This window comes from Falco cherrug, chromosome 6, assembly GCF_023634085.1.
Source record: "Falco cherrug isolate bFalChe1 chromosome 6, bFalChe1.pri, whole genome shotgun sequence".
NCBI lineage: Eukaryota > Metazoa > Chordata > Aves > Falconiformes > Falconidae > Falco > Falco cherrug.
In genome coordinates this window covers 8,862,285-8,878,925 of record NC_073702.1, presented here as the reverse complement: position 1 = coordinate 8,878,925, position 16,641 = coordinate 8,862,285, and the positions used below count along the sequence as shown (strand labels likewise).

Here is a 16,641-nt window from a genome sequence, read left to right as displayed (position 1 = left end):
TATTCGCTCCTTCAGCCATTCCAAAGTTACCCAGTCAGCCAGCATTTTGCCTTGGTTAAGGGTAGTGGCATTTGTCCAAGAAGGAAGGGTAGATCACTATCCCTCTTCCCCATGCCGCACTACATAAATACACAGAGTTTTATGCAAATGCAAAAAGCATCAGTACAAAGGCTCGAAGAATCACAAGACACAGCAGATAAGAAACTTAATGGCCACATGCATTACAGTTCAGCAGTGACATTCTTTCGCAATCCTATATTCTGCCACAAAATCCACAGTGGTGGAGATTATGGATGAACTAACCTTCCAACTGAATCAACTCCAGCATTAGGAATTATTTCCGAATACAACAGACTATATCCAACACTTTTTCCTGGGACCTGTTTTTTGAGTGTAGACAGTTTTTTGTCTAGACAAGAGACAAACCCAAGACACAGAAGATGTGACCTGTTCGCATATTATAAACAGACAAACAGATAATCGAGATGCAAAAACTATTAAACATATTAAACACGTCACACACTTCATACCTACAGCTCCACGTACTTTTTTCCTGCAACAATGGTGTCACTTGCCAGATGCAAGTTTGTCACTAACTATGAACATGTTTTTGACCAGAGCCGGGAGGAATGCATTTAGACAGCAACAATGCAGCTCTTGCAGTGATGAGCAAGGAACACGGGAGTTCAGGATATGGTTTCTAATTCCATCCTTGTCTTACACTCACTGCTTGAGGAACAGCTCAAAACACCTCTTTTAGTAATCACATTATTTGGAAGGAGAAAAACACTTTCCATATTTTCTTCACAAAAGGAGCAGTAAGAAGTCCATTAATGTATCATGTAAGATGAAAAGCCATCTAAAAGGCTTCTATTTATTTTAACAGTTTTAATTAGAAAGTGATTAGCAGAATCACTTTGTCAATCAGGTTGAAAAGAGCGAAGAATATTTTGGGAACAGAGTTTCAGAAGCTCATCTCTGACATTCACATTAAAATGGTGGCCTGAGCACTAACATTACTCTGTCTGCAGGTGTCTGAACAAACAGAGTTTTGATGGGTATCAAGCAGTAGTAGCATTTTCAACATTTTATGTTTGCTGTATTTAGTACTTTTAAACTGAATTCACTCTCTCAGTAAAGTGACTGTCTTGTAGTTTGCATGACCACCCCCTCCTCCCCAGAATTTCTAAATGGAATTACATACTGTTGTTTTCTCTCCACCGTAGTATTATCTTACCATTTTCAGTATCAGTCAGCACCACAGGTTTAATGCAGGTCAAGGACAACAAGCAGCAGGTCTACTTTTACTGCTTGCTTCAAACAATGTATTGTCTCATATTTACACATTCTTCAAATGTGTTCTTCACTTAGTTATACTAAAAGTATCGCTCCAAAATGTAAGTTTACATTGAAAAAGGTTATTGATGACTCGACCTAAAAATATCACCAAAAATCCCTTTTACTCCACAAGAAATCATGTTTTAACCTGAATTAGTGTTAATAGATATTTATATTAGAGGACTCCATATTTCAGAAACCAGTTATTTAATGCTCAATATTCTTTTCAGCAGATGAAGAGGTAGGTATATTTCCACATGAGAAAAAAAAAAAAAAAAAAAAAAACAACAAACCCAAAACAAACTGTAACAGACACTCAATTAAATCAAGTAATGTCTGAAAAGTCAAACACTGTTCTGACAGCACATAAACATAATGTGTCTGAAGATACCCTCCAAGGAGGACAAGAAAAGTTGCGCATTCTGATTAGATAATATGTCATAATTTGAAATTTAATAATTTTCTGGAAAGAAAACACAAGTATCGAAACGCTACTTCCTTCCCCTCCCTCCCCCAAGGAAATGTGGGTGCCAACAAAACTGCCTGTATCAATGGTAGTATTAACTTTTGGACTGCTAAACACAGAATCAACTGCAATTCTTCCTTACATTCACCAACACCAGCAGTCTACAAGTTTACACAGAGACCATATGCATGATAATTACATAATTACAATAGAAATTCAACTTTAGTGTTGTTCTTAAAACAATCTTCATAAATAATGAAAATATCTGTGTTCTAGCTCTTCAGTAACCTAAGGTTAATTGGTACAGATAGTGGTTTTTTTTCTTCCTTTTATAAACCAAACTGGAGGTTCCTCACTGCCAACAATGGTTAAGGCCTGGATCAAGTTACTCTCCTTTTGCTTTTCCCTTTTTCTGCTTTTTTCCATTTTCCACCACTGCATTATTTTCTGGTTTGCTTATTCCATTTGCAACAGCACCATTTGCTATTTTGCCATTCTTTATGGGTTCCTTGGGCAGCTTATATGTCCGATAGTAGAAGTTACCAAACAGGAAAATGAAGGTGACAGCATAGAAAATTACACCCCAGTGCATCCACTTAGGGAAAGGACAATCAATATAAATAGACAAGGCTGTATGGCCAATAGTCACATGGAACTGCACCTGAAAGACAGAAAATATAGAATCAAAAAGGTCTGGATATATTCTGTAAGTCTGACTGCACCGATGTATATCAATGCATTAAGTTATGAAAACTGCTAAACTGGGAGGTGGCAGGGAAGCTGTATTTGGTTGTCACATCATGCATACACACGTACAATTGACCAGGCACATCAAATTTATTGCAGTACCTGGCACCAGTTTTCAGAAACAGGAAAATGAGAAGACATTAAGAGATGTAGATTTTCTCTACCTTTTGAAAAGGTTTCTGCAATACACTTGAAACAAAATAGTATTAAACTTTACTCACACAGTTCTTATCTATGCTGCATATGTTTTGAGAAACGGAATAAAATCTTCCATCTCCAGAAAGTATTCTAACTTGAGATGCGAGTACTAGACAGCTAAGAACTTTTGGAAAGAGCAGCATCTGTTCCAAAGCTCTGCAAATGCAAATCCACTCAGAGACAATACTTTCTGAGATAAGGGGAGAAATTTTACTTACCAACTGCAATATAGTCAAGTATCGTTTCCACCACAGGTATTTCTGAAATTTAGGCCCACAGGCAGCTAATCCATAATACATATACATAATGACATGGATAAATGCATTCATCTGAGCTCCGAAAAAAGCTGTGAGGAACAGAAGGGAAGGTTGCTATGTAATTTTGAAAAAAAAGAGAGAAATAATTTCTAGTATTATTCATGTGACGGTAAAAGTTATAAAGCACAGGAAACGCCAGGATTCCATCTTTGATATATTCAATATTGTAACATAGACCTGACTGCCAACATGTGCTGACACAAATACCTTTTCATGCAAGTAGAATGCCATATCTTCCATGGAACTACTTACACAAAATCTTTTTGCAAGACTTTTGTTGAACAGATACAAATTTTGTGGATTCTACATTAGTTATTGTAGTATAACTGCAATTGTTTCGCTAAAGAATTATTAAAAACTGTATTTGACAGTGCAAACTATGAAGTATCAGATTCTGAACTTAAATCTTTTAAACTGTATTTAAATGTACAAGGTTCACTTCTCAGCAAGAAGAAACTCATGTGGATGTCTGATTAAATAGGCCAAAAAAAAAAAAAAAAAAATCATACAAAGCAAAACTTCACTTGTGGTTATAAGACATTTAAAGGCATTGCCAAGTGAATTTGTCTATTTGCTCATCTTTAGTTTCCTTATTTATGATCTAGCATTCTTAAATATGTAAATATATAGTATCACTTTTTCCAGAATGATCCATGCTGGAAACAAGGATGACAGTTCTCATTTGCATTAAGATCTCTTTGCTCTGTCAAGATTAGCAGCCATTTAACAGAAACAAATTGTATCTTGTTAAGGTATTCTTACACTGCCAGAGAGGCTCAAAAAGGCTCTAATGTATAATATATTAGGGCAATACAGACAATAGCTGCTGACATCAAACAGCTCAGATGCCCATGTGGTCTAGGCCCAGTTAATTATAATAGGGTCTAGTTTGTAATAGATCTGTCTACGTAAGCAATGTGCTGTCAACCAGAAAAGAGAAGAAAATAGATCTACCCACGTTTATGCAGTAATGCTACATAAATGCAAAAAAAGCAACTCTTGCTTTTCCTTTTGCAGAGGCTAGAAACTAAGAGGAAGCACAAGAACACCAAAACTTGAAAAAAAATTGGAAATAGTTTCAACTGTTGTACCTAGCATGAAAAGTCTGAAAAGGCAACAAGGGAGAGGGCACTTTGAGATATCCAGGGAATTTCTAAGTAAGACTACAAGTAAGCAAAATAGACTTATCTTAGGGGTGCAGTAGCCAATAAAGATAATTAAATGTCTGGTTGAGTACCTGCGTCCTGCAGACTACTTGGGAGAAATTCAAGGATAGTCACAGATACTCATTTTAAATATTTCTTCTTTTGAATATAAGTAACCACTCAGTACAAGGTATCTATAGTAAATGAGAGCATAAAACCCCCATGCATTAAGTATTAGTGTCGTTTGCCAAAAAAACCCCAAGTATTAGTTTGGTGTGGTGTTTACTGTATGTAATTTTCAGTTTTAAGCCTAGAAAGCACATCACAAACAAAACAGGGTATTTTCCCTGAACCGTCAGCTCTGTAGAGCTTATAATTTGAGAGACAGGGCAAAACAACAGGAACAAGGGCACAATGCAGGCAAGGGAGGATATGGCAAATACATTGGAATAAAATTCTTCAATGAGGGCTTTAGAAAGGAAGCAAGGAAAAAAGGCTGATAATGAATTGTGTCTTTGTGACTTTATGACTTGTGTCTTTATGACTTTATGACTAGGTTTTAAAAGTTAATTGACAGATTTATTTGCTCACCTTCAAGGGAAAGTTTCAGAATTTTATACATGCCTCTCTATAAAAAAAGAAAGCAAACCCCAAACTCAGATACAATGCCAAAATAACATCTCCATTAACTGCATTACATTTGCACACAGATTGTGGCTCATAATTAGATTTTGCAGTTCTCTGTATCTGCAAAAATTAAAGTTAGGTAAGGTATGTTCATCTTTCTATTTCATAGAATAAGGATAATTTTGAAGACAGAACTTCAGGCTTGCAATTGATGCCCATGATGAAAAAAAAAAAAAAAAGTTTTGCAATTCATTAGATTACTGCCCTGTTATCTTTTCCTCCCCCATGTTTCCCACAGAGGAAGACTACACATTAAAACTGCTGCACTGCTTCAGTGCTATTTAAACAGTCTTGTGTATTACAATGTTAAGCCTATGATTTTTTTTTCCATTGCTCCCAAACAATAATAATTCTCCTTTGTGTCCAGTCAAAAGGGTGTGGGAGGAAGGGAACTCACCTTGTCCACCTGCAACCCACTTAATACCAATCCACCACAAGGTGAACATGGTGAAATGGTGATAGACATGAAGGAAACTAATTTGGTTAAATTTCTTCCTCAGAATGAAGAATACTGTATCCAAATATTCAATTCCTTTAGAGACATAATACCACCATAAAGCAGCAGCTATCTGCAATGAGAAAAAAAGACAAAACAGAAGTCTCAGTGATTCCAAGCTGAATAAAGTTCCCTCCACCTATCTGCTGCAAGAGAAGGCTACTTCTCCAAATGCTGGCAAATGTTGAGGTGGAGTCATCAAGCATCTGATAATACAAGAACAACAAAAGCAACACTCTATTAATCTATTTTGCACATGGAAGTATTATTTTGAGTCTACTACGCACAAATCACAACTGTAAAAAAGTGTGAACATAATTAAAAGCTTTGCAGTTTCTGACCAGTTTACCAGTTAAGCACAGTGAGTCTGTGTCCTCATTCTTTATCCTAAGCTTTGCAGGAGAAGACTACCACAGGGCTTCTCTTACTAATGAGACAATACTGAAGTGGTCAAAACAACGAGGCAGAAACATGATGCTAAAATGAAGTTGCAAAGGTTGAAACCTTATATAAAATTCTTTCAGTACCACAGGCATATGGGTGGGAAGACACCAAATCACTATTACGAGCTAGATGCAGCACAGATTTTACATCCCTTAGAGCAATATTCCCCCTCAGCTTCTGGCCTGCCCACTAACCCCCTCTAGAAAGCAGCATTTCCCCAGCGGCTCTGTGCCATTCAGGGAACAGAAGAAATGAGACCACAGAAGCCACACTAGCTGCAGAGATATAATCCATCTACTCACCCATCTACTACCAGGGCAGTGCTACACACCCAAAATTCTTTCTCTAATCCACCCATCACAGTGAATCTTGCTCAAGATGCAACATAAACATGGCTTCCCACTGAAATTGGGATAATGTTGTACCAGGGAAAGCCCAGCAGCTCTGTGTAACAATGTGCCAATACTATGATATGGGAGTATGGTGGTGGCAGGGACACCCTTCCACATCCCAAAGCACAGCAACAAGTCTGGCTCCTGGCATAATAAGTCATCCAGCTTGTTATGCAAGGGTGGGACCAGAACATATCCCAGATGGTGACTCACATAGAGAATGAAGAGAGAAAAGAAAAGAAAAAAAAAAAAGTTGGAAATGGCTGGCACCACCAGCAAGGAGAGCAGGCAATGTCACAACACACCTATTTGTAAGAAGCTCCCTAGTCTTTCAGGACTCATCTGATGGCAAATCAGACTTTCTTACCGTAACACGGTGTGAAATAACCCCACCACCCCCGCAGTCCCCAGGAGAGAGAGAAGAAGAAAAGTCAGGACAACGGTAGCTTCCCTTCCCGAATAGATATACACTGTCAGGCAAGTGAGAGAAAGGGGAACGAGCGGTACAGAGAAATGCTACCGCTCTGTAGGATGTTTTTCTCCACCTCTCCAAACTAGCAGGAAAGGGACGCATCTCACCTCAGAGCGAGTTTGTCACAGCCATAACTGGGCTGGTGAGCATTTTAGGAAAGATTACAGCAGATGCAAAAAAGCAACACAGGAGCAGAAGAGCGCCACAGATCTGCACTGTGGACTGCGATTTCCCTAAGGGACTGCACAACTTACTGTTGCCAAACTGCAGACTTCTATATATCCATTAATGATTGCTCTTCTCACTCTCTGGCTGTGATTTAGCCTATTTCAGATCTCAGGGAGAGGAGGCAGATTTTGTCAATTTTATATAAAAAGATACTAATATCTGTCATAGTTGGAGAGAGGCTTAACGAAAGAAAAGTGACTCCCACAGATCTTGGGAGTTCCCAGACACACAGGCAAGCTGCAGGAACCATCTCTATACATAAATATATATACATATGTATGTGTTGCTCAACATCCAGTACGGTTCTGCCTCTGGGACAGGTGTTTAATAGCACCCACACCAAGGCTTTGTCTCACACCCATGGATTAGCATAACAGTCCTGCCTATTTTACAGATCTTTGCTAAAGCTGCATCTCTTAAATAAATTAAGATAAGCATCTTTTCATCTCACAAGTCAACAATAAACACTTTGGACTGTATCCATAAAATGACAAGGCAGCACTACAACACTCAAGCTCTTTGGAGGTCCTTCCTTCCAATAAACTTTTTAAAAAATCAATAGGTCAGTTACAAACAAACTGCCATAAAATCTCTTATAAAGCTGATGTGCATTTTGTTAAAAAAGCACCAGTGAAACAATAAACCAAATAGCCAATAAGCACATAGCCAATTTAATGTACGACACAGAGCAAAATGCAGGTGGAGAAAAATCCAACAAAACCCCTTACGTTTTATGCCCAAGATGCCACAGGTTCACTATATGCTTCTAGACAAGTCATTTAACAACACCTCATGCCACTTCGCCGGAATTCCACTTGCACTGCACAGAAAGCAATGGATCAAATGGATCAAAATCAGCTGAACTTTTGATCAAAATGCTTCCCCACCACTTAAGAACAAAAATAGCCTTCATTTCCTTGCAGGATTATACCTCCTGATTCTCCTGTTCCTCTACATTTTTTTGCCTGACAGCTCTTCTTCTCTCTTCCTATCGTCAAATTTTAACACCATTTATTCTCAAACCTGATAGTTTTCGTGTACTATTTCGATCTATTTCAGTGCTGCCAATGACTTACGCAGTTGTTTTTATCATTAGCTTATAGATGCAGAAAAATATGGAACTGAAATTCAGTCATTTGCTTGAGGCCATGCATGCAATCAGCAACAGAGGGCAGAAATAAAGTAGAACAATACACCGATAAGTAAGCTATGGCAGCAGCAGATGGCTACTATTAAACAGCTTCTACAAAGCATCAGAAGTTAGGACCTAACTTGTAGCCTTTCTGTGGACACAGCACGAAAGAGAGATTTAGCTTACTGAAATTAATAATACTAGTCACAACCATACCTTTTCTGGCAATTTTCATATGTGCCAATCTAAATCTGTTAAAACACCAGATGGCACAGAAAGATTACATTACAGCCTAGGATTAAGGGGGTCAACAAGAGGTCCAATCCCGTGACCTCTGCCTGCTGCAGGGTTTTTGAACAGAGGGTGTTTTAACATAGGACTGTTCCTGCACCCTCTTCCCTAATTTCAGGCTGGGACAGGTACTTCTTAGAAGGTAACACAACATGAAAAATTAAAGTGGTTTTTAAAGAGAACTTTTTTCCCTCCTTCAGCTAGAGAATTTTGTTTACAGGACCACGAGGTCTATTTTGTTAAGTCAAGTTCCCTTTCCATAGAAGTTTGCAGTAAATTATATTTGCTTCATAAGAGGAAACTACTCAAGCTCTAGACATAAATACAAACAATGCAGATTACAGTTACAGTCCAGAAGACGATCATAGCTCAGCTTTATGATAACAATTAGCACACTTAAAACTAGGAAGTAACTAATTCACACAGCCCCAAATTTTCAATTCTCAGATCTTCAGAAAAGCTAATAAAATAGATGAACTTTGACCTGGGAAACAAGGAAACACAAGTGTAAGCGGAGAGGGAAGTGACTACTCACAGACACTAACATACCTTAAGTTCGAACGTTAGGAAATTGTTCGCCCCAAATACTAGAGCTTCCAAGTGAATACTACAAAGCATGGACTTTAACACCTCAGCCTTTTGCATTTATTATTTTGACTCCTAAGAGATAACCAAAAAAGTTCTTCCAACATGCAGCTGCAGCTCTTTCAAAATGCCTTCTTGGGGATTTCTTCCCCCTTTTCTTTCTTGAGTACATTTCATAAACATTTTTTTCTATAACCAATTACAAAACACACTCAAATTCCTGCTAGCAGTCAGTAAGGTGTCTACCTACTACACCCAGAAGATAAGACCTTTAGAAAGTTTATTTCCGCAACTGTGGAATCTAATTTCCATCCCTGCTTGCTCCAGTCATCCATTACTTCTTGTAGAACAATAGCCAGGGAAGCCTGAATGAGATTAACAAGTGTAGGTAGGTTCAAAACAGTAAGTAGGAGGACCAATTTCTTTACGCTATGTGTAAACTACTTACACAATTAATTGTCAGTGAAAGCCAAAAGTTTGATAAAGTCAAAGAAAATGTACAGAAGAATATCCCACTAAAATCTGTCAAAACAAAGAGGCTATGTCTGACTGAAGAGATCTGCGAGCTACAGATTGCTGGTGTTGCTAAACGATACAGGGGAAGTGCTGCCACATGCCCTTACACTGTTCCCTTGAAATCACCACTGCCTTACCGTCTTGACACAATGCAGGTTGGAGAGCAGACGAAAGACATTCTCTGGCACCCAAGATAGCCAAACTTTTTTTTTTTGGAACTGCTTACCAGCTCTCTGTACTCCTTTGAGGAACAAAGGATGGTTTCTTGACCCCTCACTTTGAGCAAGAGCTTTGGTCAAAAAAGTGGCCACTGCATGGCAACATCATAGTGGCACATTTTCAAAAAAAGATAGAAACAGAGGTCATATCAGGGCTTTCATGCTGCCATGAAGACCACCATATACAATTAGTTTCACATTTCTCAATACCTGTTCTAGCTTTTTAAGCCCCACAATAAAGTCATATATGAAGCTGTTGCTTTCCAGAGCTTGTTCCATAATGCCTTCTGGGATCAGTACTGATTCCATTTGAGTTAGTCCCAGTCTCCTTTATCTGACTAATACAGGACTTATTTACTCAATGTCTTACAAATAAAGTTATTGCATTTGTTGCACTGTTGCAGTGCAGCACTCCCCTTCAGAGAAAACCCAGTGCCAACAGACGCTAGACACTTAGTGTCCAGATCTATTAAAAGATTATGACAGATGTGCTACAAGGTTTATCAATTCTAAACTCAAAACCGAAAAAAAGAAGCCTGCATACTTACATTTTAAAATTGCTTTTGCAGGTTTATATTACCATAAATGATGGTGAAAGGACTCCAGAAGGTTTTGGTTGTTTGGGGTTCTTTTTGTCCTCAGTGCAAAAACTAACAACATACCTTCTAAATGCAGAGCATGATAGCTGTAAAGTAGGCCAGAAATGTATCCCAGGGTCTGTAGTTAGACAAAGTATGCTTGTGGAAAGTGTAGTTTTCTACTTGCAACTTGTTGACCTAGGTTGAGAATTCACTCACAAGAACTACCAGCTAACCATCAAAAAAAAGGGTCTTGATGATACGATACAGTTACTGCCACAACTTGAGAGGGGTCCATTTCCCCAGCTTTCTCAACTCTCTCAGCTGCAAACCAAACATGTTGCAACTTAAAACTTTATTTCTAAAGCTTAGGCAAATCCACAATCTCACAAAAAACTTGAAAACTTTGAAAGTCCAAAAAGTAGGTATTGCTAGAGCAACCTTTCTTTTTTGAACATATCATATGCAATGAGCATATTGGGGTTTGCCTTTATTTCACTGTACAATAATGCTTTGTTTGTCATAATGAACAAAACAGAAGATAATTCTTCTGAGCAGGTCTGACCCTCCTCACAACCTCCCACAAAAAAGCGCACCTGAAAGTAAGGCTATGAAAAAAGTCATTACCTCTTGTACTTAGCTAACATAAAAATTCCTTCAATATATGCCATACCAGTCCTCAATGTCATCCAGCTGAGTACAGCGGCATTCTATTTTGCTTGTCTATTAAAAAAAACCCTGCCAAGCATTTGTCATAGTGATTCAAATGGTGAGTGCACAGTACTGGCAAAGGTGAAAGACAGGAGACTACCATAAGGCCAATAAAAATCTACACACAGAGTTGTTCTGCAGTATCAGACATTATACATAAGATCTAAGACTCAAACCTATCCTTCTCAATACCACTCCTGCTACGTGCACAAGTTTTTGAGTAGTACTACCCATGAACAGCCACCTTGTAGACAGACATTTTTTTGAAATGTGTTATAAATATTAAACCTGTTTGGACTATAACACACTTCCATTACATTTTCAGGAACATGTTCTAATCTGTAGGTGAAACTTGCAAGAACACCTGAGAGATTCTCAAGTGTCAGCTCTGCTGGAAGATAAGGTTTAGTACATGAGCTAATCAACAGCATTATGGAAAATAACAAGCATCTGCATTTTTATTTTAATTTGAATGCTTTCCAAAAAACACACGTTTGAAATCTAGGCTTCTACAAAATGAAACGTACTGATAATACATTTGCCAGAAGCCAGCACGACCTCATGAAGGCAAAGAGAGATAAAGGAGACAAAAAGTTGCCTGACCAGCATGGGTGAAGCGCAACCACAAGATATGCTGACAAATCGTACTTGCTCTGATCTAGCTAGAGCACTACACCTTTACTGCGGTTACCCTGGTATCATAAACTTCAGCAAGGTCTACGATCCAAAGTATGTATACAGAGTTTATCCTGGATTGTACAACCACAGATGAAGCCAAGGATGGTATCTTTAAGACTACCCTTACTTGTAGCAGTCAGATGAAAGTTAATGCAAATACACTGATGCACTTTGATTAAACCTGCTATGCACAATGTAGTCAAACCTGAAGCGGTCTGTGAGAATGTAACGGGATACAGTCACGGCTGACAGGAGCACTTCGGAAACAGTATTTTCAGACAAGATTTAAACAATCATGTAGTGCTATATATTACACACATTCATATACAAATACATAAAAGAAATACTCACCCTAACTTCATAAACATTATCTGAATAATCCACGGTCTGGCAGACATAGCTGTACCCTCGAGCTCTTGATGCTAAAAACAGCTGAAAATATTAAAGTCATACATGAGGGGAAAGATGCTACATAAAACATGCTCATAACAACTATCAGCAAATTTCTTGCTACATCAAACTTACCTGAAAAGAAATACTTAAAAAGTTCTTATCAGTCCTGAGAACACTATTGAAGAAAGCCAACATGTAGTTCTAACAACCTGTTGTTACACAGTACCTATGTTTTTCTAGTAAAGTAAAAAGAAAATACTCATGCATGTTTCCCTGCATGTATCTGCCCAGATAATTAGAGCCCCGTACAAATTAATGAGAATTCTGGTATGACCTTAAGCTATTCAAACACAAGTATCCTTTCCGATGGCTCTAGCTTCAGAAACAGAAAATACCTAATTGCTTTCACTATGAATGACAGAAATGCTACTCTCATGATGGATTCTAGAGAACTCTCTCCAAGAGACAGGGATTAGATAATTTGGATCTGCTATTCTTAAAACAGCACACCAATCAGAACTGGGAACAAAAACCTAAACAGCCAATGATGAGCACCCATAAAACATGAGAGAAACCAGATGAAGACAAGTTGCCCGTTTTGTGTCAACTGAAATGGCCTAAAGTACATAAAGTGCTCCTGCAGGGCTGCTCCAAATAAAAAGCATGTTGCAATAACCTGAACAGAAGAGAAACTTGACATTTGAGCAAGTGTCCATTGGAAAGAAGAACACTTGCTTAGAGCTGTACAAGTTTCATTACTACTTCCAATCTTGATATTCGTAAATATTATGATCCAAGACTGTTTAAAGCCAGGTAATCCCACCCTGTTAAGTACCAAAAAAGACATCAGTGGAGCTGACATAACCTGCAAATTGTGAGTTGCAAAAGTAGAGACAAAAAGATCTCCGAAATAAACATGGGTAGGCACTGACTATTCTTACTGCTAACCTGACTTCCACCTCATTTAGACTGAACTTAAGTGTACTTTGGTATCTTGTCTCGCACACAGCACTAGGAGTGCAATCAGATGCAGAGATAATTGTTATCCAGATAAAATCAACATACAAAACCTTGTGAAACTTTGGACTTACTTGCTGCATGTGCCTAAATACGGAAGTGAAAGAACTGTCCACAGAAATGATCTCACAAAAGAAACTGAACTACTTTTGCATCATCCAAGTCCATTTACAAACTGCTGTAACACCACAACTCTCCAGCGAGGTCCCACACAGGCACAAGCACATTTGATAATATCAGAGAAGAGCAAGGGACAGTTCGGTCCACATTGTTAGAGAAACTAACCAATTTCTACTGTGACCTGGGTAATTTGACAAAGGTTTAACTCAGCAAAAGGGAGTAAATTGACTTCACCAGGCTGCTTCAAAGTAGAGTAAGAAATTCATGATTTTGTGGCAGAATAGGTCTATGCATCTGGAACTTCTGCATGTTCTAAGCAAAATTTTCTCCCAATTTGAGTCTGAATTTGAGTTCAATGTATGTGAGTCTTAGACTATACTACTTAGCAGTACTTTAAAGATTTACCATTTTAACATAAGTTATCACAGATGAACAATACAGCTTGCCATCAGGATGATTATTTATATAACATTTAAAGGCATTTCACATAAAAATTCTGTTCTCAGCAATACCTGGAAATTTTACAGTCATTCACAAAATACAAACTATGTGTCATTCCACTCCTAACAATTACATTACTCATGGCAGTTAAAAGAGTGGCACACTGGTATTGTAAACCTCACACAGACCGAAGCAGAAGTTGCCTAGTTAATGGGAGTAACTGAAACTTGGAACACCTTCCTCCTATCAGTCTCTAAGGTCAAGAAAAGAAAAATCCTGTAAATGTTGTATCTGTAGCCTTAACATCAATTGAGTAACAACCTACCATTTGAAATAGCAGGAAACTAGAACCTCTGTGTTTAAAATTATGATCTGTCAGCCTATCAGCAGCGTATTTGCAGTCCCATTCATTTTAATGCTGATTCTATGATTTGGGAATGCCATACAAACATGTGTTTCCCTATAAGCAACATAGGGTTTAAAATTAATTGACCCCAAGTCTGGTATAATTCAGCTTACCTATAAAACTAATTTAAGAGAGTAAGTGAAAAAGACAGGCATGGAAAAAACACTGCAGAATTCATTTCAGAGGAGTTTCAGATTTAACCTGACAAAATTATTGGATTTCATCCATTCCCACAACTATCCTTGGGTATCAGCATTACATTTGATTGTATCTGTAGTATTTTATTACTTAGTTGAACAGTTCAAGGAAACAGCTTAGATGAAATGACAACTGAGGAGTGATGGCTAAAATTTTACTGAACCGTGTCTTAAGGAAGGCTGAAATCAGTTAATGATTTTATTATAGAACCTTTGGAGAAGGGTCAGTATGCAGTTCATCAGATAGGCCATCAGCATGCCATCAGATGTGCTGCATTTCCTGGCAAAAGTACAGAACAGACCAGCCAGAAAAAGAGTTCTGCAATGCTGTAATTTTAACTGCTCTGTTCAGTTGCTTACTTCTGGAAACAGATTTTGCAAATTTATGATCCAAGGTCTTCCAGAAAGACAACTGTCAATCTGCATGAGCCAAGACGTAGCAGCATAAACTAAAGAAGCTGATTCTTAGCATCAGCTATATTCTGGACAGCTATCCTTAAATTATGATTACCAAACTGTTAAGTAATCCCACTTAGCTACTGCTAAAGAGCTGATCCACTGCATTGTTACTCGTCATTTCCTCTTGGTTAGGTTTTCTGTACAGGATAAATGCAGCAACACTGAAGTTTATTAAAATTAACACACTCAAAACATTGCAACCCAAATATTAAAAGACTGTATACTTTTATTTTTATTTAAAGATACAGTTTGCTTCATTTTCATTCTTATTCTAGAAGATAACTTACAGACAAGATACTTTTCCTCACTACAGAAAATGGACATCAGAATTTCTAACAATGATAAACACATTGAAGGCACTAACAAACGGCTCAATTTCTAACAAGATACATCCTGACACCCTTTAAGATTATTATAAAGAAAAAAACTAACATGGTTACAAGTGCTAAATCTTTACAAGTTCTAGTTAAACTGTCCAGTATTTACACTGACATAAACCTATGAACATGGAATAGCCAGTATACAAATCATTTCTATAGACTCATTTAGCGCATTTATTCTCAAACAGAATGTACCTAGCTACAGAAATACTCACGTCAAATGCAAATGCAGCTTTAAAAGCCTGTGCAAAACATTCACCCTCAATAGATATCATGAATACGTAAGATTATTTTCATTTTGCGTTTTGTAGACACCCTCATACTTAAATAGGAATTCCCTCCTGTGAGAGGGCATACATACCTCTTTGAAAATGAAGAAGTTGAGTAGAACCATTCCAAAGTTGTAAACAACCAACAGGAAACGTAACTGGAAGGGCTCTCTTGTCTTCATCCATTTGGGGCCCAGCCAGACAGTGAGGAGATAAATAGTGCTTATAGTCAGTGTTGGAAATGGAGACTGCATCAAGGGCCAGTCATCAACACGTTTGTCTGGGGGGGTGAATAAAACAGGAGGAGTCAACAAGGTCTGAAAAAAGTATATTTCATCATCATTTTAAGCATTGCATTTGTTAATTATTATTCTCCCCTGGAACAGCTGCATTGGACAACAGAAGCACAATACACCCACTCTTTCTAGGAAGGTTAAAGAAAATAGTTTAACAACCGCCCACCCCACCCCCCCATATCCCATTATCTCACACGGAGATTCATTATGTCATGCAAGTTCTGTTGTCCAGTTCTACAACCCAAAGCAATAAAGCAAACAGAACCACGAGCCCAAATACAATTTAACCAGTCCACCAAAACCCAGTTTTGCTTATGATGAATAGTGCCTGTAGTGACAACTTAACCAAATATTCAACACCACCACAAATGAAAGACACACAAATTCGGCAAAACACCAATAAAATTAAGAGCTTTTCTGAATTTAAAATTAGGCAATAGAAAGCCCTCTATTAATTTTACACAGCTTGTACGATGCTAACCAAGAACCTTTGCTCTTTGACATAGGTCAGTCTCATATGTTTCAGACAGAATACTAACAGCCTTACTGAAAAACAACTCAGAGTTTAAAAGGATGGTTCTAGTTGTAATCTGTGCTTCTGTATAGGAGACAAAGGGTTTATTTACAGTCTTCTTCAGTCACTCATGGGATCCAGAGTTCCACATATTCTCAGGCCCAGAATATGCTATATTAAGCTCTGGGTCTGTATCAAAAAAGCACTCTTAGCCTGATGAACCAGTGACATCTGGGATTAGAAGATGGCTCTGCTACAGAGGAGGGAAGGGAGAGACTACAGTGACACCTCCTTACTCAATGTTTCCTTCCCTCCCCCCATATGAAAGCTAATCTCTAGTTATAGCAAGAGATAAAAGGTAACTATTCCATAAATATCAATATTTCAGATAATCCAGGCAGTATCACAGAGCTGTGCAGTATTTTCCAGATGTTTAGGCCAGTTGGAGTTCAGATGGAAATCACACCACAGGGCTCCTTGGGAAGCTCAGACAACTAAACCACACTGCCT

General features: G+C 38.1%; 1 protein-coding gene across 1 annotated transcript in view; it reads right to left on the bottom strand.

The window, feature by feature from the left end:
• Positions 1–1,528: 1,528 nt before the first annotated feature.
• The window catches only part of ELOVL4 (ELOVL fatty acid elongase 4), a 31,744-nt gene continuing 16,631 nt past the window's right edge, over positions 1,529–16,641 (bottom strand). Inside the window, exons 2-6 of the mRNA XM_055714752.1 lie at positions 15,414–15,601; positions 11,991–12,071; positions 5,296–5,467; positions 2,968–3,095; positions 1,529–2,465 (exon numbers count right to left, since the gene is read on the bottom strand). Of these exons, the coding sequence (XP_055570727.1) occupies positions 2,190–2,465; positions 2,968–3,095; positions 5,296–5,467; positions 11,991–12,071; positions 15,414–15,601 (845 nt within the window). The 3' untranslated portion in view covers positions 1,529–2,189. The remainder of the gene's footprint in view (positions 2,466–2,967; positions 3,096–5,295; positions 5,468–11,990; positions 12,072–15,413; positions 15,602–16,641) is intronic.